Source organism: Pan paniscus, chromosome 4, assembly GCF_029289425.2.
Source record: "Pan paniscus chromosome 4, NHGRI_mPanPan1-v2.0_pri, whole genome shotgun sequence".
In the NCBI taxonomy this organism is placed as follows: domain Eukaryota; kingdom Metazoa; phylum Chordata; class Mammalia; order Primates; family Hominidae; genus Pan; species Pan paniscus.
The window spans coordinates 37210078-37237500 of record NC_073253.2 but is presented as its reverse complement, the minus strand read 5'-3'; the positions used below and the strand labels follow the sequence as shown (position 1 = coordinate 37237500).

General features: G+C 37.6%; 1 protein-coding gene across 2 annotated transcripts in view; it reads right to left on the bottom strand.

The window, feature by feature from the left end:
- The window catches only part of AP3B1 (adaptor related protein complex 3 subunit beta 1), a 291386-nt gene that overhangs the window by 62317 nt on the left and 201646 nt on the right, over positions 1-27423 (bottom strand). The window contains exons 22-23 of one of the 2 annotated variants that reach the window (XM_008966887.6): positions 25265-25371; positions 8577-23543 (exon numbers count right to left, since the gene is read on the bottom strand). In XM_008966887.6, coding sequence (XP_008965135.1) covers positions 23505-23543; positions 25265-25371 — 146 coding nt within the window. In that variant the 3' untranslated portion in view covers positions 8577-23504. Of the gene's footprint in view, positions 1-8576; positions 23544-25264; positions 25372-27423 lie in introns of those variants that run through there. The other variant, XM_024928836.4, reaches the window with a different exon arrangement.

The following is a 27423-nucleotide window of genomic DNA, read 5'->3' as shown; positions in this document are numbered from 1 at the left end:
TTAGGGTCAATGAATATGTCCCATGTCATGTCTGATAGCTGCTAAAGATGTGAGGAGGTAAATGTTACCTTAGAAAGATGTGCTTTAAATTTTTAGATCTGCTCTATTGACAGAAAAATAAAATCAAAATGTTATTTTTCATTTTTCAGCTTACCATGCTGTATTTTTAGAGAGAGCATTTAAGAAATATAAAGAATGGAATATTAAGCTATGTTTAGTCAAATAATTTAAAGCAATAACTTAATCCCCATTTTACTGTCTTAAATATTACATGCTAAGTAATAAAAGGAATGTGTAAGTAGCACAACCACTTTCTAGATATGGGCTTGATGGGAATAATTCTCTCAGTAATGTAATAAACTAACATATTAACCAGTGGGGAGGGGCCAAGATGACTGACTAGAAACAGCTGTGGTCAGAGGCTTTCACCAAGAAGAATGAAAATGGTGAGTGAATCCTGCACCGGCAACTGAGGTATCTCTCACTGGGACTGACTAGGTGGTTGGCACGACCCACGGAGAGTGAGGAGTAGCAGGGTGGAGCAACAGCCCACCCAGGAGCCACATGGGGCAAGGGGAGCTTCCACCCCCAGCCAAGGGAGGTGGTGAATGATTGTACTATCCCGCCCAGGAAACCACGCCTTTTCCATGGATCTGTGCAACATGCAGATCAGAAGATCCCCTCGTGAGCCCATGCCACCAGGGCCTTGGGTCCCAAGCACACAGCTGTGCAGACTCTCAGTGGCCCCTCGGCTGGAGACTCCCTGAGACTCCTGAGTTCAGGAGGGGCCGCCATCATCATATAGCTGCCTGCTGCCTAAGATGACTGAGCTTTGGCAGGGGAAGGGGGGCAGCTGCCATCACTGTGGCTGCCTGCTGCCTAAGACCACCGAGCTCCCGGGCAAGGGGCAGCAGCCATCACTGCAGCTCCAGGCGCCGTTTTCCCCTGCCAGTGCCGGGGAGACTGGGCGGTTTGGACCACAGAGGAATTTTCCACAGTGCAGCACAGTGGCTGTGGCAGATCATGGCCAGACTGCTTCTTTAGACTGAACATGGACCCATTCCTCCTCACTGAGCTGGGCCTCCCTGCAGGAATTTCAGCAACTCCAGCCAGGGGTTTAGGGACAGAACTCTGATGTCCCTGGAACAAAGCCACTCTGGGGAGGGGCAGCCATGGTCTTGGTGGATCAGTGCACTTAGTCCTTCCCCCCACTAGCTCTGAGGAATCCGGGCAGTCTGGATGAGTGGGATTCCCGCCCCCGCACAGAGCAACCCCTCCACCAAGGGTTAGCCAGAGTGCTTCCTTAAGCAGGTCCCTGATCCTGTGCTCCCTGACTGGGTGAGACCTTCCAACAGGGGTCGCTAGACACCTTACACAGGAGCATTCCTGCTGGCATCAGATTGGTGCCCCTTTGGGATGAAGCTCCCAGAGGAAAGAGAAGGCAGCCATCTTTGCTGTTCTGTAGCCTCCACTGGTGACACCTCCAGATGTAGGAGGGACCCAGGACAATAGGGTCTGGAGTGGGCCCCAGCAAACTGCAGCAGCTCTACGGAAGAGGGGCCCGACTGTCAAAAGAAAAACAAACATCAAGCAACAACAGCATCAACAAAAAAGTCCCCACAAAAACCACATCCAAAGGTCAGCAGCCTCAAAGATTGGAGGTAAAGTCACAAAGATGACAAAGAATCAATGAAAAACTGCTGGAAACTCAAAAAGCCAGAGTGCCTCTTCTCCTCCAAATTACCACAACACCTCTCCAGCAAGGGTACAGAACTGGGCTGAGGCTGAGATGGATGAACTGACAGAAGTAGGCTTTAGAAGGTGGGTAATAACGAACTTTGCTGAGCTAAAGGAGCATGTTCTAACCCAATGCAAAGAAGCTAAGAACCGTGATAAAACACTACAGGAGCTGTTAACCAGAATAACCAGTTTAGGCAGGAATATAAATGACCTGAAGGAACTGAAAAACACAACATGAGAACTTCACAATGCAACCCACAAGTATCAATAGCCAAACAGACCAACCGGAGGAAAGAATTTCAGAGCTTGAAGACTATCTTGCTGAAATAAGACAGGCAGACAAAATTAGAGAAAAATGAATGAAAAGGAACAAACAAAACCTCCAAGAATTATGGGATTATGAACCTATGAATGATTGGGGTACCTAAAAGAGATGGGGAGAATGAAAGAAGTTGGAAAAGATACTTCAGGATATCATCCAGGAAAACTTCCCCAGCCTAGCAAGACAGGCCAACATGCAAATTCAGAAAATCCAGAGAACCCCAGTAAGATACTCCGTGAGAAGATCGACCCCAAGACACTAATCGTCAGATTTACCAATGTCGAAATGAAAGAAAAAGTGTAAGCGCAGCCAGAGAGAAAGGCCAGATCACCTACAAAGGGAAGCCCATCAGACTGACAGCAGACCTCTCACAGAAACCCTACAAGCCAGAAGAGAATGGAGGCCAATATTCAACATTCTTAAAGAAAAGAATTTCCAACCCAGAATTTCATATCTGGCCAAACTAGCTTCATAAGCGAAGAAGAAATAAAATCCTTTTTAGACAGGCAAATGCTGAGGGAATTCATCACCACCAGGCCTGCCTTGCAAGAGCTCCTGAAGGAAGCACTAAATATGGAAAGGAAAAACTGTTACCAGCCACTATAAAAATATACTGAAGTACACAGACCAATGACACTATGAAGCAACTACATTAACAAGTCTGCAGAATGACCAACTAGCATCATGATGACAGGATCAAATTCACACATAACAATATTAACCTTAAATGTAAATGGGCTAAATGCCCCAATTAAAAGACAGATAATGGCAAGCTGGAATAAGGAGTCAAGAACCATTGGTGTGCTCTGTTCAAGAGATTCATCTTGTGTGCAAAGACACACACAGGCTCAAAATAAAGGGATGGAGGAAAATCTACCAAACAAATGAAAAGCAGAAAAAAGCAGGGGTTGAAATCCTACTTTCTCACAAAACAGATTTTAAACCAACAAAGATCAAAAAAGACAAAGAAGGGCATTACATAATGGTAAAAGGCTCAATTCAACAAGAAGAGCTAATTAACCTAAATATACACGTACCTAATATAGGAGCATCCAGATTCATAAAACAAGCTCTCAGAACCTACAAAGAGACTTAAGACTCCCATACGATAATAGTGGGTGACTTTAATACCCCACTGTCAATATTAGACAGATCATCGAGACACAAAATTTAAAAAGATATTCAGAACTTGAACTCAGCTCCGGATCAAGTGGATCTGATGGATATCTACAGAACTCTCCACCCCAAAACAACAGAATATACATTCTTCTCAGTGCCACATGGCACTTACTCTGATATAAAATTAGAGTATATAATCGGAAGTAAAACACTCCTCAGCAAATGCAAAATAAGCGAAATCTTAACAGTCTCTCAGACTATAGCGCAATCAAATTGGAATTCAAGGTTAAGAAATTCACTCGAAACCACACAACTACATGGAAATTGAACAACCTCCTACTGATTGACTCCTGGGTAAAAAATTAAGGCAGAAATCAAGAAGTTATTTGAAACCAATGAGAACAAAGAGAAAATGTAACAGAATCTCTGGGATGCAGCCAAAGCAGTGTTAAGAGGGAAATTTATAGCACTAAATGTCCACATCAAAAAGCTAGAAAGCTCTCAAATTGACATCCTAACATCATAACTAAAAGAACTAGAGAACCAAGAGCAAACAAACCCCAAACCTAGCAGAAGAAAAGAAATAACCAAGATCAGAGCAGAACTGAAGGAGACAGACACATGAAAAACCCTTCGAAAGAAAAAAAAAATCAATGAATCCAGGAGCTGGTTGTTTGAAAAAAATTAATAAAAGAGACCACTAGCTAGACTAATAAAGAAGAAAAGAGGCCTGGTGTGGTGGCTCACACCTGTAATCCCAGCACTTTGGGAGGCCAAAGTGGGCAGATTACCTGAGGTCAGGAGTTCGAGACCAGCCTGACCAACATGGAGAAACCCCATCTCTACTAAAAATACAAAATTAGCTGGGCATGGTGGCACATGCCTGCAATCCCAGCTATCGGGAAGCTAAGGCAAGAGAATCGCTTGAACCCCGGAGGCGGAGGTTGCAGTGAGCCAAGATCATGCCATTGCACTCCAGCCTGGGCAACGAGGGCAAAATTCCATCTAAAAGAAGAAGAAGAAGAAAGCAGAAAGAAGAAGAAAGAAGAAGAAGAAGGAGAAGGAGAAGGAGAAGAAGGAGGAGGAGGAGCAGGAAGAAGAATCAAATAGATACAATAAAAAATAATGAAGCGGATATTACCACTGACCCCACAGAAATAACAACCATCAGAGAATACTATAAGCACCTCTATGCAAATAAACTAGAAAATCTAGAAGAAATGGGTAAATACCAAGACTGAACCAGGGAGAAGTTGAATCCCTGAACAGATCAACAAGTTCTGAAATTGAGGCAGTAATAAATAGCCTACCAACCCCAAAAAGCCCAGGACCAGATGGATTTATAGCTGAATTCTACCAGAAATATAAAGAGGAGATGATAACATTTCTTCTGAAACTATTCCAAACAATTGAAAAGGAGGGATTCCTCACTAACTCATTTTATGAAGACAGCATCATCCTGATACCAAAACCTGTCAGAGATAACAACAAAAAAAGCAAACTTCAGGCCAATATCCCTGATGAACATCAATGCAAAAATCCTCAATTAAATACTGGCAAATCAAATCCAGCAGCACATCAGAAAGCTTACCCACCATGATTAAGTCAGCTTCATCCCCAGCATGCAAGGCTTGTTCAACCTATGCAAATCAATAAACATAATTCATCACATAAATAGAACTAAAGACAAAAACCACAGGATTATCTCAATAGATGCAGAAAAGGCCTTTGACAAAACTCAATATTCCTTCATGTTAAAAACTCTCAACTAGGTATTGATGGAACATACCTCAAAATAATTAAGAGCCATTTATGGCAAACCCACTGCCAATTATCATACTGAATGGGCAAAAGCTGGAAGCATTCCCACTGAAAACCAGCACAAGACAAGGATGCTGTCTCTCACCACTCCTATTCGACATAGTATTGGAAGTTCTGGTCAATCAGGCAAGAGAAAGAAATAAAGAGTATTCAAATAGGAGGAGAGGAAGTCAAACTGCCTCTGTTTGCAGATGACATGATCTTATATCTAGAAAACCCATCATCTCAGCCCAAAAGCTTCTTAAGCTGATAACCAACTTTAGCAAAGTCTCAGTATACAAAATCAATGTGCAAGAATCACAAGCATTCCTATACACCAACAACAGAAAAGCAGAGGGCCAAATAATGAATGAACTCCCATTCACAATTGCTACAAAGAGAGTAAAATACCTATGAATATAGCTAACAAGGGAAGTGAAGGATCTCTTCAAAGAGAACTACAAACCACTGCTCAAGGAAATCAGAGAGGACACAAACAAATGGAAAAACATTCCATGCTCATGGATAGGAAGAATCAATATCATGAAAATGGCCATACTGCCTAAAGTAATTTATGGATTCAATGCTATTCCCATTAAACTACCATTGACATTCTTCACAAAATTAGTAAAAACTACTTTAAAATTCATATGGAACCAAAAAGAGCCCGTATAGCCAAGACAATCCTAAGCAAAAAGAACAAAGCTGGCGGTATCACTCTACCTGACTTCAAACTATACTACAAGGCTACAGTAACCCAAATAGCCTGGTACTGGTACAAAAACAGACACATAGACCAATGGAACAAAATGGAGAACTCAGAAATAAGACCATAAATCTACAACCATCTGATCTTTGACAAAACGGACAAAAACAAGCAATAGGGAAAGATTCCCTATTTAATAAAAGGTGCTGGGAAAACTGGCTAGCCATATCCAGAAAATTGATACTGGACCCCTTCCTTACACCTTATACAAAAATTAACTCAAGATGGAATAAAAACTTAAATGTGGTTGGGCACCGTGGCTCACACCTGCAATCCCAGCAGTTTGGGAGGCTGAGGCAGGCAGATCACCTGAGGTCAGGAGTTCAAGAACAGCCTGGCCAACATGGTGAAACCCCGTATCTACTAAAAATACAAAAATTAGCCAGGTATGGTGGTGCACACCTGTAATCCCAGATACTTGGGAGGCTGAGGCAGGAGAATTGCTTGAACCCAGGAGGCAGAGGTTGCAGTGAGCAGAGATCACGCTACTGCACTCCAGCCTGGGCAACAGAGTGAGACTCCATCTCAAGAAAAAAAAAAAAAAAACTAAAATGTAAAACCCAAAACTGTAAACACCCTAGAAGAAAATCTAGGCAATACCATTTAGGACATAGGCACAGACAAAGATTTTATGATGAAAACGTCAAAAGCAACTACAACAAAAGCAAAATTTGACAAATGGGATTTAATTAAACTAAAGAGCTTCTGCACAGCAAAAGAAACTATCATCAGGGTGAACAAGCAACCTACAGAGTGGGAGAAGATTTTTGCAATCTATCCATCTGACAAAGGTCTGATATCCAGAATCTAAAAGGAAATTAAACAAATTAACAAGAAAAAAACAAAAAAAAACATTAAAAAGTGGGCAAAGGACATGAACAGACACTTCTCAAAAGAAGATATTTATGTGGCCAACAAACATGAAAGAAAGCTCCATATCACTGATCGTTAGAGAAATGCAAAGCAAAACCACAATGAGATACCATCTCATGCCAGTCAGAATGGCAATTAAAAAGTCAAGAAACGACAGATGCTGGCGAAGCTATGAAGAAATAGGAATGCTTTTACACTGTTGGTGGAAATGTAAACTAGTTCAACTACTGTGGAAGACAATGAGGTTATTCCTCAAAGATCTAGAGGCAGAAATACCATTTGACCCACCAATCCCATTACTGGGTATATACCCAAAGGAATACAAATAATTCTATTATAAAGATCCATGCACACATATGTTCATTGCAGCACTATTCACAACAGCAAAGACATGGAATCAACCCAAATGCCCAACTATGATAGACTGGATAAAGAAAATGTGGTACATATATTCCATGAAATACTATGCAGCCATAAAAAGGAACAAGATCATGTCTTTCAAAGGGACATGGCTGGAGCTGGAAGTTATTATCCTCAGCAAACTAACACAGGAATAGAAAACCAAACACCACATGTTCTTACTTATAAGTGGGAGCTGAACAATGAGAACACATGGACACAGGGAATGGAACAACACACACTGGGGCCTGTCAGGGGGCACGGGAGGAGGGAGAGTATCAGGATAAATAGCTAATGCATGCTGGGCTTAATACCTAGGTGATGGGTTGATACTGCAGCAAACCACCACAGCACATGTTTACCTATGTAACAAACCTGCACATCCTGCACATGTATCCTGGAACTTAAAATAAATAAAATAAAAATAAATAAACACTCAAACACCAATGGAGTTCTTTAAACTGACAGCAGTGTTAATGGGTTCTATACTGATGACTCTGGAAAATAGGAAGGGTTAATTCATTCAAAACACATTTGATGAGCACCTATTATGTATTAAGCACTGGGGATAAAAAAAGGTCCTGTCCTATCTTCCAGAAACCCAGACTCCAATATTATTACATCTATATTTCTAATGTAAAAGACAAGGCAACCCTTCCCCTATGCTGATGATGTTTACTGAAGCCATTTGAAGTCTCTCCACTTACTTTCTTTAGATTTCTAGAAATTTTAGAGCTGGAAGGGACTCTAGAATCCTGTTCCCTAATTTCATAGCTAACAGCCTGAACTGAATGTAAACTTTGATGTACTAGTTTATATTTACAAGATATTTTGTCAGGTCACATATTCTATGAAGCATGAATGTCAAATCTTCAGTGAAAATATGTAAATGAATGAGTTTCTGAAATTACGCATTTAAAAACGCGTTATGAAAAATTTTCAAATGTATACAGGAGCAGGGACACTGATATGATCAACAACTAGATACTGAGCACTAAATTTCAAAATTACCAACATTTAGCCAACCTTGTTTAATCTAATCTTTTACTCAACTTCTGAATTATTGAAAAGCAAATTCCATATATTATTTCATCAGTAAATACTTTGGTTTGTATATGTAACAGATAAAGATTTTGAAAGAAAACATACAATATTATCACATCTAAAAATGACATAAAACAAAAATTCCTCTAATTTCACCTAAAATACAGTATTCACATTTCCTTGGCCATTTCACGCATGTCATTTTAGAGATAATCACAATTCAAGCAAGATGAACACATTTGGCTGGTACCGCTTTTAAATCTCTCTTAATCTAAAGGTATATGCCTTCTGAATTGGAATTTGCTGAAATTTTCTGTTTTGTTTTTTGGGGGGAGTATTATTTGTACAGAGGCGTAAAGCAGATTTTCCATATTAACAATTGGAGGGGAAAAGTCATAAATTCAGTAATGAAAAACAGCTGCAAATTTAAGGAAAAACACTTACTGATAGGCTTATAAAACCTGTATATAATTACATTCCCTGAATGATTTGAGTAACAATGTGTCTGATATATTCTTTTTTTTTTTTTTTTTTTTTGAGATGGAGTCCCACTGTGTCGCCCAGGCTGGAGTGCAATGGCGCAATCTCCGCTCATTGCAACCTCCACCTCCCAGGTTCAAGTAATTCTCCTGCCTCAGCCTCCTGAGTAGCTGGGATTACAGGCACAAGCCACCATGCTCGGCAAATTTTTGTATTTTTAGTAGAGACAGGGTTTCACCACGTTGTTCAGGCTGGTCTTGAACTCCTGACCTCGTGATCCGCCCGCCTCGGCCTCCCAAAGTGCTGGGATTACAGGCGTGAGCCACCACGCCCAGCCCATGTCTGATATATTCTAAGTTAAGTGGTTTTTACTTTTCTTTGATATTAGGGTTATATAATGTACTTGTTTTTACTCCATACTCTCCTGTCAGTGGTAATCAATTCTTAGTGTTCATTGGACATGTATCCTACAGCTAAATTCATTTCTCTTCCTTCGAAGAGAAATAAAGGTTTTGTAAATATCATAATAACATCTTCCATGTTTAGGTCAGGTTTCTCATGTTAAGAGATTTAATACTATTAGAATAAAAATTATTAATTTCCATACCATGCCCTGCCCTGTGTTCAGAAAAAAATTTGGCACTCTTTTTAAGGGGAACAGTGGTAACAGAAGTTAACTTGGCTGATATGTAATTAAATAATATTTGCTATATGATTGACCAATGCATAATCTAAGATACCATAATGCTTAAAAACTATATTCTTCATTTCAATACAATTCAACAGTAGCAACAAAATTTGAAATATAGCAATTCATAGTCACACAAAATTCCATCAAATTTGTGTGACTATGAACTGCTTTTTTTAAATGCATAATTTCAGACTATGAACTGTTTTTTAAAAGATAGAATTTCAGAAACTCATTTATTTACATATTTTCACTGACGATGACAAAACTGCCAGAAAAGATGAATCTTTTAAAAACATATTACATTTTTAAATAAATTATATTTTAAAAATCATCTTATTTCCTACTGTGGTATATTTAATAATAATTAAAAGCTAAAAATCATAATCTTAGGGAAAAGTGGATAGATGTTCAGTGAACTCTCAGCTCTGAAACAAGTGAACTCACAGCCAGCAGAACTACTTACCACAAAGGAGGAGGAAGGGAAGTCGAAAGGCCTAAGGCTTTCTTTATCACAACCTCTTTAATCCTTCAATTTCTTGCAGATCTGTGTGCATGTTTCCTTTGTTTTTTTGGGTGACCTGGGTTTTTTGCCACAAATAATTGCTAGTTCATTAATAACTATAATTAGCATCTGATTCAGCGGATTTGTCACTGTGGGGAATTTTACTAAAATACTAACAACTAACATTATGAGTACTATCCGCCAGTTAAGACAAACTGGCACATATTTGCTTAAGCCAATTAAAAATATTTTGCAATAAAAAAATTCCAACTAAAAATTAATAACAATCTCTTTTTAAAAAGTAGCTCCTTTTAGTAATCTAGGAAAAGGAGAGATGAAAATGGTCTGTTATGAGTACCTCAGAGGTAGCATAGAAATAGAAAGATCAAGCAGCAGGATGACATACCTTAAGGTTTAATTTAAGAATTAAAGCAACCTCTTACCCAGAGAATTGAATAAAAGAATAAGATGGGGCATGGCTAGGCAATGGAAGCACAAAATACTGTCACACTTTAATTTAAAAATGTTTTCAATTTAAGCAGACCCAGGCCAGTGATTTTTCATTATTTTTACCACAGTTCCATGACTACTGACATTTTCATCAGAACAAATAAAGGATTTTTCCTAAATTTAAAATGACAAAATTATTTTTAATTTTGACTTACAATTTCTCCCTCTTCTAAACTCAAAGGAATTTGATCTTAGCTGGACTTGTCTCTTAGCCTGGGGCCTGAATATACCTTAACTTTATAAAATGGAAAAAAAATTTTTTTTAAAGATAGTTCTTCACCGGGCACGGTGGCTCACGCCTGTAATCCCACCACTTTGGGAGGCTGAGACAGGTGGATCACCTGAGGTTGGGAGTTCGAGACCAGCCTGACCAACACGGAGAAACCCCATCTCTACTAAAAATACAAAACTAGCCGGGCGTGGTGGCACATGCCTCAGGAGGCTGAGGCAGGAGAACTGCTTGAACCTGGGAGGCGGAGGTTGCGGTGAGCTGAGATTGCGCCACTGCACTGCAGCCTGGGCAACAAAAGCAAAACTCTGTCTCAAAAAGAAAAGATGATTCTTCTACTATATTAGAAAAACTTTATCATATAATTTTTTGAATGAGATCACATATTCATGAAATGTCTGGCATATAACTTAGTAAACGTACATATTCAACAAAGACGTCCCTCAAAGCAATCTCCCCTTGCAGACCAACTTGAAAAAAGTCTAGCACTCTGCCAATATAAGAGATTGGAAAACAAAACTAAAATACCCTAGTAGCAATTAAAAGATAGTGAGGAGAAATGGTAGGGGGTGGTTGGGGAGGATATATCTAAGATAAGACTACTCAAGAGAAACTGAAATCCTAAATACAATGCAACTAACTTCAACCACAATAGTTACTATTATACTGCACAATTATCCTAATGATTCCAAATACTGTTTTAGTAGATTTCAGATGGAGTGAATCAGATACTTCTTCATGAATTATGGTTTGTTTTTTTCTTATTATTGTTTTAAAACCAACAGAGTGACTTCCATACCAAAACAAAGGAAAGGCCTGATAAGAGTCTTCTGTTTCCCAATTGAGTTCCTACAACACAAACTGGGTCAGGGACTTATCCCTAACTCACGGAAGAGTTGTAACTCCACTGGCTGCCAATTTTCGACAATAGCAAAAATCCGTAAGACTACTTGCTAGCCAATTTCCCATATTCCTTTGATAAGGAACCTGATAGGACAAATGATAAAAACTGCAGAAGCTACATTTGCTTTGTGGCTTTTCTTTGTACCACTCTGGGTGCCCAAATTCAAGTGGATTACAAATGGGGTTGCTTCTTCCTATCCTTCGGCCTATAAATCCATGGGGAGCTGAGGGGCATGAGTACAGGGCTTCTTGGTCATGCTGCCAAACTTAACGTCATCTTTTTGCTGGTCATAGGAAATTCCATGCTAGCTACTGATATTCCATGCTAGCTTCACCCTGGCATCGTCATCAAGTGACAAAGTGATGGTCCTCAATGGTAATTCAAGGAAAGCAAACGGCGAAGAGTACGGACTATGAAAATCATCCTTCTACTTCTTGCTAAAGGAGAAAAGTAGTTCAGGTATCTAAATCTTAAGCTGTGTCAAATATTGAAAGTAACTCTTTTAGGTTTTAAGTTATAATGGTACAGAGGAAAAAAGGTGGAAATGTGGAATTTAGCAAATATCAAATAATAGTGTTTATGTTCATAACCAGAGAAATGATGACAAATAAAGACAACTTGTATCTACGGATACTTCCAAATGGGCAAAACTGTTACAAAAAGGAGAGCACTTGGTATACTGTAATTACATACTTTGAGGCAATTTTTCTTTATTTTCCCAGTCAACTATAAACTTTCTCAGGGCAAGAAGCTTGCCCATCTTGTTTACCACTATATCCATGGCTTCATATTCTGGTCTGAATAAATACATGTTGGATGAATAAAACACTTAATTGGCATATGTGTAGTAAGGAATTTGACCTAACCTAGAGGCTTAGGACTTTCTCTTAGCTCTTGAGAGGCGACCTCTAAACCCTTGGAATTTCCCCAGTGATAAAAGTGTCTTTGTTATTCATGGTGGGCCCTTTGGGACCACACCTGATAATTTATGCCACTGAGGTGACTCATGACAGGTCCCTCAGATAGCTTATGCTAAGGAGATAACTCAGGATAAGGCTGGCCAAGATAGAAAGACCAACCATGTGATTAGAGGGTTGGGGCATTGAGCCACTTAATATCAGCCTGACCTCTAGAGACAGGGGAGGGCTGGAGACTGAGTTCAACTATGTGGCTAGAGTTCAACCATGTGGCAATATTTCAAACAATCAAGGCTATATGATGAAGCCTCAATAAAGACTCTGGATGTCGAGGTTCAGTGAGCTTCCCTGGCTGGCAATAGTCCATGCATATTGCCAGATTTTCATGCCAGTAGGGTAACCCAAAAGTTTCACATTTGGAACCCTCCTAGAATCTGCCCTAGGTGTGTCTTCGTTTGGCTGGTTCTAATTTGAATCATTTTGCTAAAATTGTAATCCTAAGCACAGTGCTTTTCTGAGTTCTCTGAGTTGTTCTAGAAAATTACTGAACTGGAGAGTGGTTTTGGGAAATCCATAAAGTTACAGTTGGTGTCAGAAATCTTGGGCCAACTTAGTCTGGAGGACTGTGCCTTTAACCTTGAGTTTGGCTACCTCCAAGAGGCATACAACAACAAATTAGGCCTTTTTGTTTGTTTCATGGATTGTTCTTGAAATTCCTTGCTATTCCTCAGTGTACCACTTTCGCATTTTGAAATGATCACTTTTCTTAATGAGCCTTCCTGTACTGTCCAAAATTAAATTCCACTTAGGGTTTGTGATCCACAAGGATCAAATCTGTTATCTTTAAGGTAGCTAAGTCAGAGCTCCCTCACTAATTTGCCACAAATGGGTCAGAGGTGTGCTGCGATACTGCCCCCCATGAATCCCCAAGGCCAACTGGGGTCTGTGGTAGCTGGAGCTCCTAGACTGGGTGCCTCCAACCTCCTTCAGCATTGTTTACCCTAGAATGCATTACAGGTATTGCCACTTTTCTACATGTACCGGCACACAAAAAGATTGGAAAACAAGTTAAGGAATCATTACTACAATTTTCCCATGACAGTGCGTCACCAACATACTTCTCAAGTATCAGATCTGGTTACACATGTTATACTTAAGCCCTACATTGAAATACTGTTTCAGCAATACTCCAGTTCTTCCATACCCCAAGCCTTCAGGTATACTAGTTCCTCTGCTAGGAGCGTCATTCTTCTTCTACTCCAGCCACCTAGGCAAACTCATCTTCCAGACTCAGTTCCAAGGTTACATATGTATATCTTCTCTAAGAGATCTTTGTCACCCAGGAGAACTTGGTGGATTTGTCTCTAGTTCAGCACTTACTACATTAATGATTTGTCTATTTCCCTCAGTAACCTGTGAGTTTCCTGATAACACGCAGCTCTATGACTCACCTCCTTCTTTCACTGCTTTTATTTGGCTTTTTTCTTTGTTGTCTTCTAAAGCATGATGTTCCCTAGGATTCCATCTTCAGTTGTCTCTTCTCACCCACAAGGTTTCCCTTCTGTTCCCCTACCTTAAACCATTACCCATAACCTGATGGCTTTAGGATGTGTGTGTATGCACACACGTGTGCACATGCTTGTATTCTAATTAGTTGGCCCTAATTTCTCACTAAAATCCAGAATGGATTTTACCTTCTTACTGGACATCTCTAACTTGATGTTCCAAAAGCACCTCAGAGTAACATGTTCCAAAGAAAATTTCAATGTCATTGTCCTTTCCTCCTCCTTATTTTCTATCTTGGTTAACTGGGTACCACTATCCAGATAATCATTCCGGTGCAAATCTCAGTTATCTACCTAAAAGTTACCAAATTCTTCCTTTGTTCTCTTCCTATCCAATTAATCTTTCACACAACTTTATAAAACAAAGATCTGATCACTATCAATAACCTGCTCTAAAATCTTCAGAACTCCTTTCAAACTGTTTCACAATATGGCTTTCAACCAGTAGCTACTTCTCTCTCCCCCAAAACATACATTTTGTACACTAGCTATATCTAGCTACAGAATTTGGCAAAAACATAATATACATTTTATCTTCTCTCTTTCATCTGGCCATTCCCTGGGCTGAAATACGCATCTCCTCTTCTTCCCTGTTGGTAAACTCAATCATTCTCCAAGACCCAACACAAATATCGCTATCCAAGTCCATATTGATAGGCACTCTTTGCAGAATTCCTTGCTCCCTTGTCTGTACTCCTATAATGAAGTTTTCTAGTCTTTTTCATTCACTAAACTGTGAGCTCCCTTAGGAAGGGACTACGTTTTATTAACCTGTTATCTGTAATTCCTAGCATAGTGATTTAGTCATACTGTGTTCAATAGAGCTTTTAAGTAAATGAAATTAAGCTATAATAAAGCCTTTCAGTCTGCATGTATGTTAGAATGCAAATATCTAGAGAATCTCACTGATATCTATGAACAACATAAACATTAGGGGAACATGTGTTGTTACCTGCCTTACAGATTTCAGATATGAAAGCTCTTAGGTATTGCAAATTTTTATTGACTATATTCATGAATACATTGCAAAATGCAAGCCTTAAGTAATACAGCTAGTATTCCACCATCTGAAAGTCAGACCATCTGTGTCTGGCTTTGTCAAAGGCAAATCCTGCTTTAAACTCATGTTAGAATATTGTCAATTCTTCTTACTGAATGTTTTTTAAAAAGGTACCATCCACAATCAACTACATGGCTAACATAAGTTAAAATTTTTTTTTTGAAATAAAATCTAAAGGGTTGAAATATTTCTATTTCATTACAATTTTCTTATATAATTCCTTGGAACAGGAATCTTAAGACATTTTCTTTTTTACAAAAGAATTTTACAGAAATAAAACCCTCATTAATCTGAACTCTAATTGAGAATTTAAGAAAATTAAGCATGGAATGAAGGATGGACTAAGTTTGCACCATCTAAGAAGGAAAAGACCTACCATGGAGCAAATAAGATTTTACAGGACATATAAATGCAGTTCATTAATTAAATAATTCTAAGGAGTTTACCACATACGGTATATACAAAGATTGATTTAGTATATAATTCTAAAGGAAAGCAGAAAGATATGGAAGAAAAGGAATAGAATTTGGAAGCACAAAACCCGGACTCAAGTATTAAGTGTACTATTGATAGTTTTATTTTAGTTATACTTTGGATTTTAGCATATATTTAATGTAGCTCACATTTATAAAAACCTGTATATAAAATAATTCAGGCAAAGAAGTATAAAGAATAGATTAAAACAAAAACAAAATCCAACATCCCTCCCCCATCAAGCATCATGAGTAAAACTTTAAAAATCTGAATGACAATCACAAGTATACCCATCCCAGATTGCTTTCCTCTTTGCTTCTGGCATCAGAGGTAACCAGAATTTGGATTTGGTGTTCGCCAGTTGCAAGTATGGTTTTAAACATTTTCCACGTATGTATGCATCCATCAATTAAATAATTCTAAATACTTTTATACTTTCTACAAATGGCTTCCTATGTATTCTTTTGTAATTTTCCTATTTATTTATTTATTTGACAGGTCTCACTCTGTCACCCAGGCTGGAGTGCAGTGGTGCGATCCTGGCTCTTGACAACCTCAGCCTCCTAGGCTCAAGTGATCCTCCCACCTCAGCCTCCCGAGTAGCTGGAACCACAGGTGTGTGCCACCATGCCCTGCTAATTTTTGTATTTTTTATAGAGATGGGGTTTTGTCATGTTGACCAGGCTGGTCTGGAACTCCTGGGCTCAAGCAATCCGCCTGCCTCAGCCTCCCAAAGTGCTGGGATTACAGGTGTGAGCCACTGTGCCCAGCCTGTAATGTTTCTTACTATTGTTTTTGAGATTTGTCTAACAGGTATTTCCAGTTCATTCATTTTAACAACTGGCACAGTATTCCATTGTATATGCATGCCACAATTTATGTATCTATTCTAGTGATAGATGTAGTTGCCAATTTTCTTTCTTTTTTTTTTTTTTTTTTTTTTTTTTTGCTCTTACAATGTGTCGGTGAACATTCTTGCATGTGCATGTTTTCATGTGTAGCCACATCGATTAGTGAGTCATGGAGAATACATTATTCAACTAGAGTGAATATTTCCAAATTACTCTCTGAAATACCCACTAGGTATGCCTCCAATTTTTTTTTTTTTTTTTTTTTTTTTTTTTTGCAAACACACTGTTAAAACTAATTTTTAGAGAAGCCTACTTTTCACCACTTTAAAATTTTTAAAAATAAGCTTCCTGTTTTACAAAACCCAACAACCCTCACATGCAACCATTCAATAATTGTAATAAGCACACATATTTTAGATTTGATTTAAACTAGGTTAATACAATCAATGGTATGAAAATATGATCGGTGGAAAAACTTTTGATTGGCTGGTAACTGGATGAAGTGAAAACCAGCTAAACAATGGTTTCACCAAAGGTACTGTCTCCCTTTGATACACCTGTGAGCAGACCTGATGAAGTATCAGGCAAGTAAGTTTTCAGCTGGAGTAAAGGATAGCTTGATCATTTCAAAATACAAATGGATGGCCCTAAGATCAGGGTTTAGGGAAAAGCCATAGATGTTGATTCAGGGTACTCTTGAGTTATTATTGCCAGACTTGGGAGCATTATCCAATAACCAATTCCCTAGTCTTAAAGAAGAGAAGGCAAAGAACAAGATGAGAGATGGCTTAACCCATTGATATTTGGCTTCAGTTCATGGCATGCTAATGTTTTCTTCAGCACAGAATACGACACAAGGAAGAGACATACTTGGATGCAAGACGTGCAAATTCCTGCCAAGCCTATTTTTCAAAGCATTACTTCATTTTTTTTTTTTTTTTTTTTTTTTTTGAGACGGAGTCTCGCTCTGTCGCCCAGGCTGGAGTGCAGTGGCGCGATCTCGGCTCACTGCTAGCTCCGCCTCCCGGGTTCACGCCATTCTCCTGCCTCAGCCTCCCGAGTAGCTGGGACTACAGGCGCCCGCCACTGCGCCCGGCTAATTTTTTTTGTATTTTTAGTAGAGACGGGGTTTCACCGTGGTCTCGATCTCCTGACCTCGTGATCCGCCCGCCTCGGCCTTCCAAAGTGCCGGGATTACAGGCGTGAGCCACCGCACCCGGCATACTTCATTATTTTATAGAACGTGTGAATTACTGTAACACTATCCTTGGTTGTATTAAAGAGGTATATAGGAAACGAAAAAAGTTTGTTATTAAGGAATAACATGTACCACTCACTGCTCCTTTTACATTACTTTAGGAATATAACTATTTGTAGTTTTTTCTTTAACTCGGTAAGACACTGAAGGTACTCAAGAAATTTAACTTTCTTTTCCCTTTTAAGTTCTGAGGAACAGAAAAATTATGAAATCAATCCCAAACATTTTAGAGCAAACTGATATTTACTTTTAGTATGAATTCTTTGCAATAAAAACAAAAAGTTATAATCCCATCACAAGCTTTCAGGTTTGGCGTGCAGTGACTTCTGCCTGATTTAGATATGCCCAGTACAAAAATGGCCAACTTTGCTGGGCAGACTAAGCAATAATCCTTTCTGTACAATAAGGGTTTTTCAGTTCCTGATTCTGCAGATCCTGGTGCTTCCTGAGGACCTTATGTTTTTTGTTTCACTGAGTCGCTTTTCCTGCATAGTTCTAGTATCCAATTTGAGGGCGGGAGGAAGGGAAAGAAATGGAATAGGTGACATCAACCCTAAGTTATTACTGAACATAAAGGCCTTGGAGCCTCTCTACCCCGTCAATCCCAATTTTGACTGAATCCTTCCTCCTATAGTCTACATCCAGGCCAAGATCCTCCAATCTGAATCTATTATCTGTTGCCAAATCACTATTCCACTTGTTCCACGGCCATTGGACTAGATTTCAGGGTTTACAGCTACAGAATAGAATTCAAACATTTTCAGGATCATTATTTCATTTTGCCATTGGACTAGATTTCAGGGTTTACAGCTACAGAATAGAATTCAAACATTTTCGGGATCATTATTTCATTTGATTTTCATAACAAAAAAAGTGTTTGGGAAAAGTATTATCTCCATTTTGTAAATTAAAAAATGGAAGTTTACACAAGTCAAAGAACTGCTCAAAGTCACAATGATAATAAACACAGCTCAGGCAAGGGTGAAAACCAGGTCTTTGGGCTCCAGATTCAATGCATTTCACAAATGTCACTCTGTCTTTCTAAATGAGTTCTTAGCATTTTAAGGTGGAACTCTAAAAGTGTATTTCCACAGAAAACCTCTGACTTGTTATTAGGTGTTAAAGAATCACAGACAGTATATCTCCATTATGGTATTATGACATTTGGGGATTGCCTTGGGAACCCTTTTTTTTTTTTTTAGACGGAGTTTCGCTCTTGTTGCCCAAGCTGGAGTGCAGTGGCGCGATCTTGGCTCACTGCAACCTCCGCCTTCCGGGTTTAAGCAATTCTCCTGTCTCAGCCTCCCAAGTAGCTGGGATTACAGGCACACACCACCACCCCAGGCTAATTTTTTGTATTTTTAGTAGAAACGGGGTTTCACCATGTTAGCCAGGCTGGTCTTGAACTCCTGACCTCAGTTGACCCACCTGCCTCGGCCTCCCAAAGTGTTGGGATTATAGGTGTGAGCCACCGCGCCCGGCCACCTTGAGAACCTATTAACCTAGGAAGGTCAGACTCTGATTTTTCCATAAAAACATAATCTTATATAGTGAGTAAATAAATATACTTTCTTACACAACTAGTTTGAGAAGAAACAAAAAACGCAAAGGATGAGTCAAGGTTTCATGTTGATGTTTACCAGTTAAAGCAGAACATACACTAAAATAGTTAACTTTAACTGTTTTATTCACTTAAAATTTTTGTGACCCAAATATACAAAGTAATTTAAAGCACAACAGATCAAAGTTTCACTCAACATTTCTAATACCAGAGGTGAACAAGTTATTCTTATTTCACATTTATTCTTACACACAAAATTGTCTTTTTTCCCCCTATTCTTTTTTCATCCCTGCAAGAAGCATACATTTTAAGGATTGATGTTTATGTGTTTGCAGGTCTTGATTTAAACTCAGGACCAAATAATAATCCATTAAAAAAAAATTTACTAAGTTAACCGGTTTGTTGACTCAGATACTACAGCAGGAACTAAAATGTTCCCTCAATAGCGCTATCTGTTGGCCAATGGCCAGTCTCTGGCAAGACTAAAACATGCTGTGCTTATAAATAATATTTATTATAGAGTTTAAAAAACTAAAGCCTTTCCTTATAATGATAATAATGTTTGTCAGGCATTATTTTTTAAAGTCTCTGTGTTCTGAATATATAATTAAAAGGATAGGAACAAATGGTGACTTTTTTAATTAGAAAAATATTTGCTGTGAAAAAGCAATTGTTCTTTGGGTTTCACTGTAAATATTTTGTTAATTGAAAAAATCTAATATACATAAGGAAAACAAATAACATTTACTAGAATAAATAAAAATTATAGATGGACTAGAAAGTCATCATATAAACTAAAAAAGTTTCATCTCTTTATTTTAACAAACTTATTCAAATTATCCCAGTGAAATTATTTTCATTAATTTGAAATTCCATCTTAGGTTCATACACACATAGAATATCAGAGTTAAAAGGAAACATGGAAATCTGCCTTGCTATCATTTCATAGTTGAAAAAAACCAAGTGATTTGCTCAATATCACCCAATTAATTAGTAGTGGTGATCTAGAAAGACAGATATCAGATGGGTCAATAAAAAGGAATCTGGTTGAGTGTGGTGGCTCACTTGAGCCCAGGAGTTTGAGACCAGCCTGGGCAACATGGTGAAACCCTAGCTCTACCAACAAAAATTAAAAAATTAGTCAACAAATTAGCCATATCTACCAACAAAAATATAAAAATTAGGGTGTGGTGGCAGGTGGCTGTAGTCCCAGCTACTCAGGAGGCTGAGGTAGAAGGATGGCTTGAACCCAGGAAGCAGAGGTTGCAGTGAGCCAAGATCACACCAATGTACTCCAACCTGGGCGACAGAACCAGACCCTGTCAAAAAAAAAAAACAAAAAAGAAAAGAAGAGAAAAGAAAAAGAAAGAGAAAAGGAAGAGGAAAAGGAAAAGGAAAGGAAAAAGACCCAAACAAATAAAAAGGAATCCTCGTCATTCATATATGTGCTTTCCGTTTCTATTTTACAAGTATTGCTTTTTGGGTAATAGATGTATTACATCTTGATTAGAGAAAATCTGGAAAATATTAAAAAATATGCAGAAGAAAATTAAATATAAAACATCCATAATCTCATCATTCAGAAAAGCTGTTAAAATTATGATGCAGTTTCTTCTACTCTTTCAATTTCCCTGTATTTGAAAACAGTACAATTGTATAATTTTACAAAATTTAGATTATATATATAACATTTTGTATCCTTTTTTCCACCTTACATTATACCATATTTTGTCTTATTAAAATATGTAATAAAAACATCTTAATTGTACAAAATTCCTTAGATTGTTTTTGCATACTTTTTGTAACCATCACTACTATCACTAGACATTTAGGTTTGAACAACCATGCACATAAATCTGTGTAATTCTAATTATTTCCTTAGAAGAAGAATCTAGACATGAGATTACCTGGTCAAAAGGTACACATATTTTGATGGCTTTTTATACAGATGGCCCAACTGCCATCCAGAATGATGTCATAATTTATACTTCTACCAGTGGAGCAGTGTATAATGCCTGCTTCATTGCATACCTCAGCAACAACAGATGTTGGTTTTTGTAATTTTTGCTAATGTTACAGGCAAGATGGTTCTTTAATTCTACATTTTTTCATTACTACCACTGAACCTTTTTTGCATATTATCATCTATATTTCCTCCTCTATGAATAATGTGTTTATATCATTTGTCCACTTTTAAAAATATTTTATTGAAGTAGAATATACATAAAGTACACATATCTTAAGTGCAAAGCTCAATGATATTTTTCATAAACTGAATACACCCATGTAACAGCCCCCAGATCAAAAGACAGAACATTATCAGCACCCCAGAAGCTACTCTTGTATTTCCTTATAAGCACTAATTCTCCTACGAGTAAGCACTATTCTGATTTGTTATACCATAAATTAATTTTTCCAGTTCTTGTCCTTTTGCTCATTTTTATAGTAATAATTTGTTTTTAAAAGTTATCATTATATTATTATAAAACATTTAAACATTACAGAAAAGTACCAAAACAATCAACAAGTCATTCTGAAACCATTCCATGTAAAGTAACTGTTAACCATGGTGAACATGACATTTCTGTAACCATTGACAGATACACAGAGAAAGAGACAAATTATCCCTTAGAATGGGACTATACTCTTACTTTGAAGAAAAAGAAATGGAATTAAAACCAAAAAATAAAAAACCCTACAAAACATCAGATAGATGTTCTTTGAGTATATACAAATCATTAAGAGGTTTGCATTTCATTAAAAACAAAAACAAAAGCGGTTTCAATTTTGCATATTACGGAGTGTTTTCCTACCTACATCGAAAAAATAATTACCATGCATCCTGTCATCTTTCCCCACCTTCTAGTTTTGGTTTCTTATTTTTATCATTTATACTCAATCACATGATCACAATTTTTATAGCTACTGATTCTATTACTTTGAATCACCCTTTCCTTGGTTTCAACAATCAGCAGTATCCCCACTCTTTTTTCTTTAAAGTAGAATCCATAGTAATTTTCATGTTTCAGCATATCTATGTACAGCCTTAATAGTAAGAAGAAAACACAGTTTTCTTGGGTCACACTTCATTTCCTTTATAAAGCTGCACTAATGATGTACGTGTAACGAAAATGATAACAGGAAATATTTAGTTATTAGTACATATCAGGTACTGTCATAAACATTTCATGTTTGTTAATCATTTAATACCAACAACAATCCTATGAGGTAGGTAGCATGATCATTTTACAGATGAAAATAATGGAGGCACTGGGAGGTAAACTGGCTTGCCCGAAGTCTCTAATTTGTAAAGTGCAGAACTCTGATTTGAACACAGGTGGTCTGAATCAAGAGCCTGTGGTTTTCACTGCTACATAATGCTTTGACGTTTACAACTAGAACACGACTGGAGGGAGGGACAGTAAAGGATGCCACTAGCTTTAAGGAGTGAAGGCCAGGAATGCTAGATGTTCGTAGTAATGAATAGGGCAGATCCTGATGATACAGACTGTACCATGTCCCTCACAAAAGCTCTGTTTCCTACTATGAGAAAATGAAACTATTAACATTCAACTGTCTCATTAGACACGTTAAACACGTTGGACAACGTGCTTAAAATTACTCAATCCTAGAACATTTCATATAAAATACGAAGTTTTTTTTTTCTTTGGCAAGATTTTAACAGGCTCAATTTTCCAGGGATGCAACTACTTTGGTGCAGAAAAACTGTTCAGTGTTTGGAAAATTAAGTCACTGATGGAAATACCACAACCCGTAGCATTTGCGTTGCCGAATAACACACCTATATCAATCTGCACATATAGTTCTCACATTCATGAGTTCTATATACGAGTGCCAGCATCATTTAACTACTTCTAGTGTAGTCATGGTCAAACAGTTACATATCATTGAAAATATTAGTTTATTATACATTACTTTTATTTTTTCTATTCAACTAGGACAACATGTCGACTTTAAAATTATAGATGTACTCTATCATCTATGAACTTCATTTCAGGATCCAAAAAAGCTCCTAGACTTGTTGAGATCTCACAGCATTATATGGGAGTTGTAATTCTTGAGGGGTTTTCTTTATTCTCCTCTGATGTCTTCTGTCCACTTCTTTCCAAATTCAGACACATAATGAGGAAGCTTAAACTCTGGTTGATTCATCTTCTTTTCTCAGTACTGTTCTGAGGGCTGGATGTGCTATTGGGAGCCATGCCATTCTGCAGTAGAATATTCAGTTTATTTCTACAAGTTCCATTTTTCAGAGTTCTAGCATTTTCTTTGTTTAAAGTTCTATTCCTGTCCATATTTTATGGTTGCTGGTGAACTTCTGGTTGTCATTCTTTTTAGCGCTACTTGTTTGATCACTTTGTTAGCTTTTGGGGAGTGAGTGTTGTGGTCCTGCTTCACTCAGCCGTGTCAACTGGCGGTCATTTTTTGCCCAACTTTAGATGGAGTGCTTTTCTTTCCTTTGAAGAGACCATCTCAATAAATACTTTCCTTAGTATAAAAGGGTGAGTCTGTCAATTACTTTGTGATGAATGAAAATTTACTACAAGCTTTTCTAATCTCAACTGCTTTCTTCTTATTATTAATAAAGTAGAAGAGTCTACACTCAGAGTCCATTATCACGTATCGTATCACTTTGGAGAATATTCGTTAATATTTACTGAGTAATGACAATGTGTCAGTCACTGTTCTAAGAGCTTTGCATATATTATTTCATTAATCTCATAACAATCCTATGCGGTAGATAGTATTCTCATAGGAAAATGAGGTGTAAAAGTACCAATTTGCCCACAGTCACATAGCTATTAAGTGGCAAAGCAGGGGTTTGCACCCTGGACATCTGATATCAGGGCCCAAGTTATTATTTATTCACTACCTTACTGCCAACCAAGGTTTTAGGGACCTCCTGTTCCATTCAAGGAACTAACTGCTTCACTATTGATTTTTTGATTAACACTTTTTCTTTAGAGCCTACCACAAATGCTCAATAAATATTTATTACCTGAATAAATAAAAGACTTAACTGCTTATTTTCAATGCTTCTCCCTCATATCTTTTAATGTGCCTTTTCCTTTTAGAAACAAGGGCAAATTAAAATCACAAATACCATTCTTACTCATTTCTGGGTGGTTAAGAGATAATCTCATTCTATGCTTAAGGAGAACATTGTAGCTTAAAACTTTTCACCTGTACTTTCTGAGCGAGGTGACCAATGTTGAACAGAAATGCAGATAGCTTTTTTTAGTATTTCATTGCATAGCCCTGATAGCATATTTGCTTTAAAGGAGGAATTTTTTCCATAATAACACACAAGAATTAAACACTTCTTTTCTCCCACTTTTGGCAGAAGCAGCTCTATGCTCCCAGGCAGCTCAGATGATCAGTTATATGCCATGTAGTACCCTGCTAGCCCTGAGAACCAGATCTATTGAAGCTACCTATGCCCATCAAAGCTTACTATTCTGTCTCTTAGTCTGTCAGATTTCTGACAACAAATTAACAGGAGGTCAAGCATATCAACAGATTATACATCTTAGGCAGCGTGCTTGATTTACAGTGAAAAGTTAGTGGATATAATATGCTAACACAATAAACAGTTGTTGCAGCTTCAAATACCATGATATGTTGACGGTTTTTGCATTATTTTGTGACAGGTAGGTTCTAGCCTCACTTCACATCACATTCTATAAATAACATTAAAGAATAATTTTAAAGACACCAACACATGTAAATAAATGTACAAAAATAAGACAGAAAAAAAAATCTTGAACTTTTAAATAAAAACAGTCATGAATTTTTAAGTCTATGAAAAAATAGTGTGGTAGGAATAAAACGATTACGGAAATGAAAGTCTGTTAATGTAGACAACTTTTTGTGGCACAGTTCAGGTATATGTACTGCGTCAATGTGGTGAAGAACCTTTGTATGTTACAGATATATAACAATACCAGAGAAAAACATACAGATGATAATTAAGTGTGGACAACAAGGGAAAAATATTGAGAAGATAATGGTTTGAGTAAATTATTTAAAAAATTAAAAGGTCTTAGCTAAATTGGGCTTGTTCTTAGAGAAGAATCTGTTCAAAACTAAGAATCCACTTCAAGTATTTACATTTTAATAAAAAAGATACAATGGCAACATAAGAAAACCGAGCTGGTGGATTTTAAAAATAACTTACACTGATGACTGAAGAGGAAGTTGACAAGTTTAAACCTTCAAGATCAGCCATCAAACTTGGAGAAAGAGCTGGTGTGGGAAGTGCAACTGGAGTGGATACTGGGTTAACTGTAAGAAAAGGCCCAAATTAGTAAATGTGCGTGAACGTTTAATTCAAATTATTAAAAGCAACATTTTTATTTTGTTAGTAAATCTAATTAAATTACTTTGATTAATAAATGTATGACAATTCTATTTAACATCTTGATTTAGTCAACTTATTATCAAGTCATGGCAGTTATTAGTCTTAGCTTTCAAAACATAATGGCAAATCCTATAACAAAATAAGGATATAAATATCTTGAGTAATAGTTTGTGAAAATTTTTATCACATAACATTATCACTAACATTTATCACCCAGTAATCTCCCTAAAAAAGTAAAGAAACATTTTTTTTCCAGACTATCATAACAACCGCTTCCAAGAGAATGCTGCAGTGGAATTAGAAGTCTTGAAAGATGTTCAAATCCTATATCTATTTTATTCTCCACTCTAATCAGGCTACCTAATTCCCTTGTAATTATACTTTTTCAGCAAAAGCTATGTGCTAGATAGAAATGTTTGACTGATTCTAAAACTGCTATATACTTGAGAACTGATACCTGTAAGTTTGGAAATCTTCTAAAAATGCAAGTCTGGTGATGTTACTCCCCTGCTTAAGACTCTTCAAAGGCTCATAACTGCCTACAAGATAAAAGCCCAACTCCTCAATTAAGTTCACAAAGTCCTCTATGGTCTGCCCCAGCCCAAACAGCACTTCCTACGATAATGGAAATGTTCTACATTTGATAAAGTGGACACTAGCCACATATGCCTAACATACTCTTGATATGTGGCTAGTATGACTACATAAATGCATTTTAAACTTTGCATAATTTAAGTAATTACATGTGGCTTGTGGCCGCCATACTGGACTATTCAGGTCCAGCTTATCTCCAATTTCAGCACTGTTATGCGCTAGCTCTATGGGATAATAGTTCCCAAGATCTTGGTCTATGTCTTGGAGCCTTTTATATTCTACTCTGTTTGCCTACTTCTCTGCCTTGCTCGTCTTGCAACTTCGATCTAGCAAGCTACCCTTTAAAAGGAAAACACTCTCTGGCTCACCTGCAAACAGCTTATATGTGCCTTCTTTGTTCCACAGATATACTTGGACAAACTTCTATAACTGTACTTCTCATGTAATACAAATTTGTGTCTTTACATGTTTGCATTTCTGCTAGTCTGTGTGAACAGACAATAACATTAATTTTTGGTGTTTCTAAACCATTTGAATAAAATACATTACAATGTGGTCAAGTTTTAGCTTCCAACAAATTCTCATTCCAAGATAATATCCTAAAGGGAATAACATTTAGTTAATTTGACATTTCTTTTTTATTTTTATTTTTGGAGATAGGGTCTTGCTCTGTTGCCCAGGCTGGAGTAAAGCGGTGCAATCCCTTCCTGGGCCCAAGCAATCTCAGCCTCCTGAGTAAGTGCATGCCACCATACCCAGCCTTTTTTTTTTTTTTTAGAGATGGGGTCTCCCCATGTTGCCCAGGCTGGTCGCTAACTCCTAGGCTCAGGCAATCTTCCTACCTTGGCCTCCCAAACTGCTGGGATTACAGGCATGTGCCATGACACCCAGCTGTGACATTACTTTTCAAAGCATCTTTTTCTCATTTTAGTCTCACAATATCCAGTGAACAAGGCAGAACAAATATTAATCCATAAAGTTAACAACAAATATTTATTCTGCAAGGTAGCAAGTGAGAGACAAAAAAGTTCAAGATCCTCAAGTAACAAAACCTAATTAAGAAAAAGAGATACATGTATTTGACAAAAAAAAAAAGTAACAATACAGTCCGTAAATGATACGGCCAAAGAAGAAAAATTTCAAAGGAAACACTAAACAAAATCTCAACATATATAATAGAGAAAGCAGCCTGGAGGTTGGATGGGGAGGGAGTGGAGCTCTTGGTCTTCCCTACGCTCACTTAGTACGGCTGAAGCACAGCTTCAAATCCCCAGGCTTCCTTAGACCCACACTGAAAACCCCTGTACAGTTTAGCAAGTGTCACAGAGTCAGGGGGAAAACAAGGATCACTGGAGGAGTGGAAGAGGAGGCTTCATGAACAG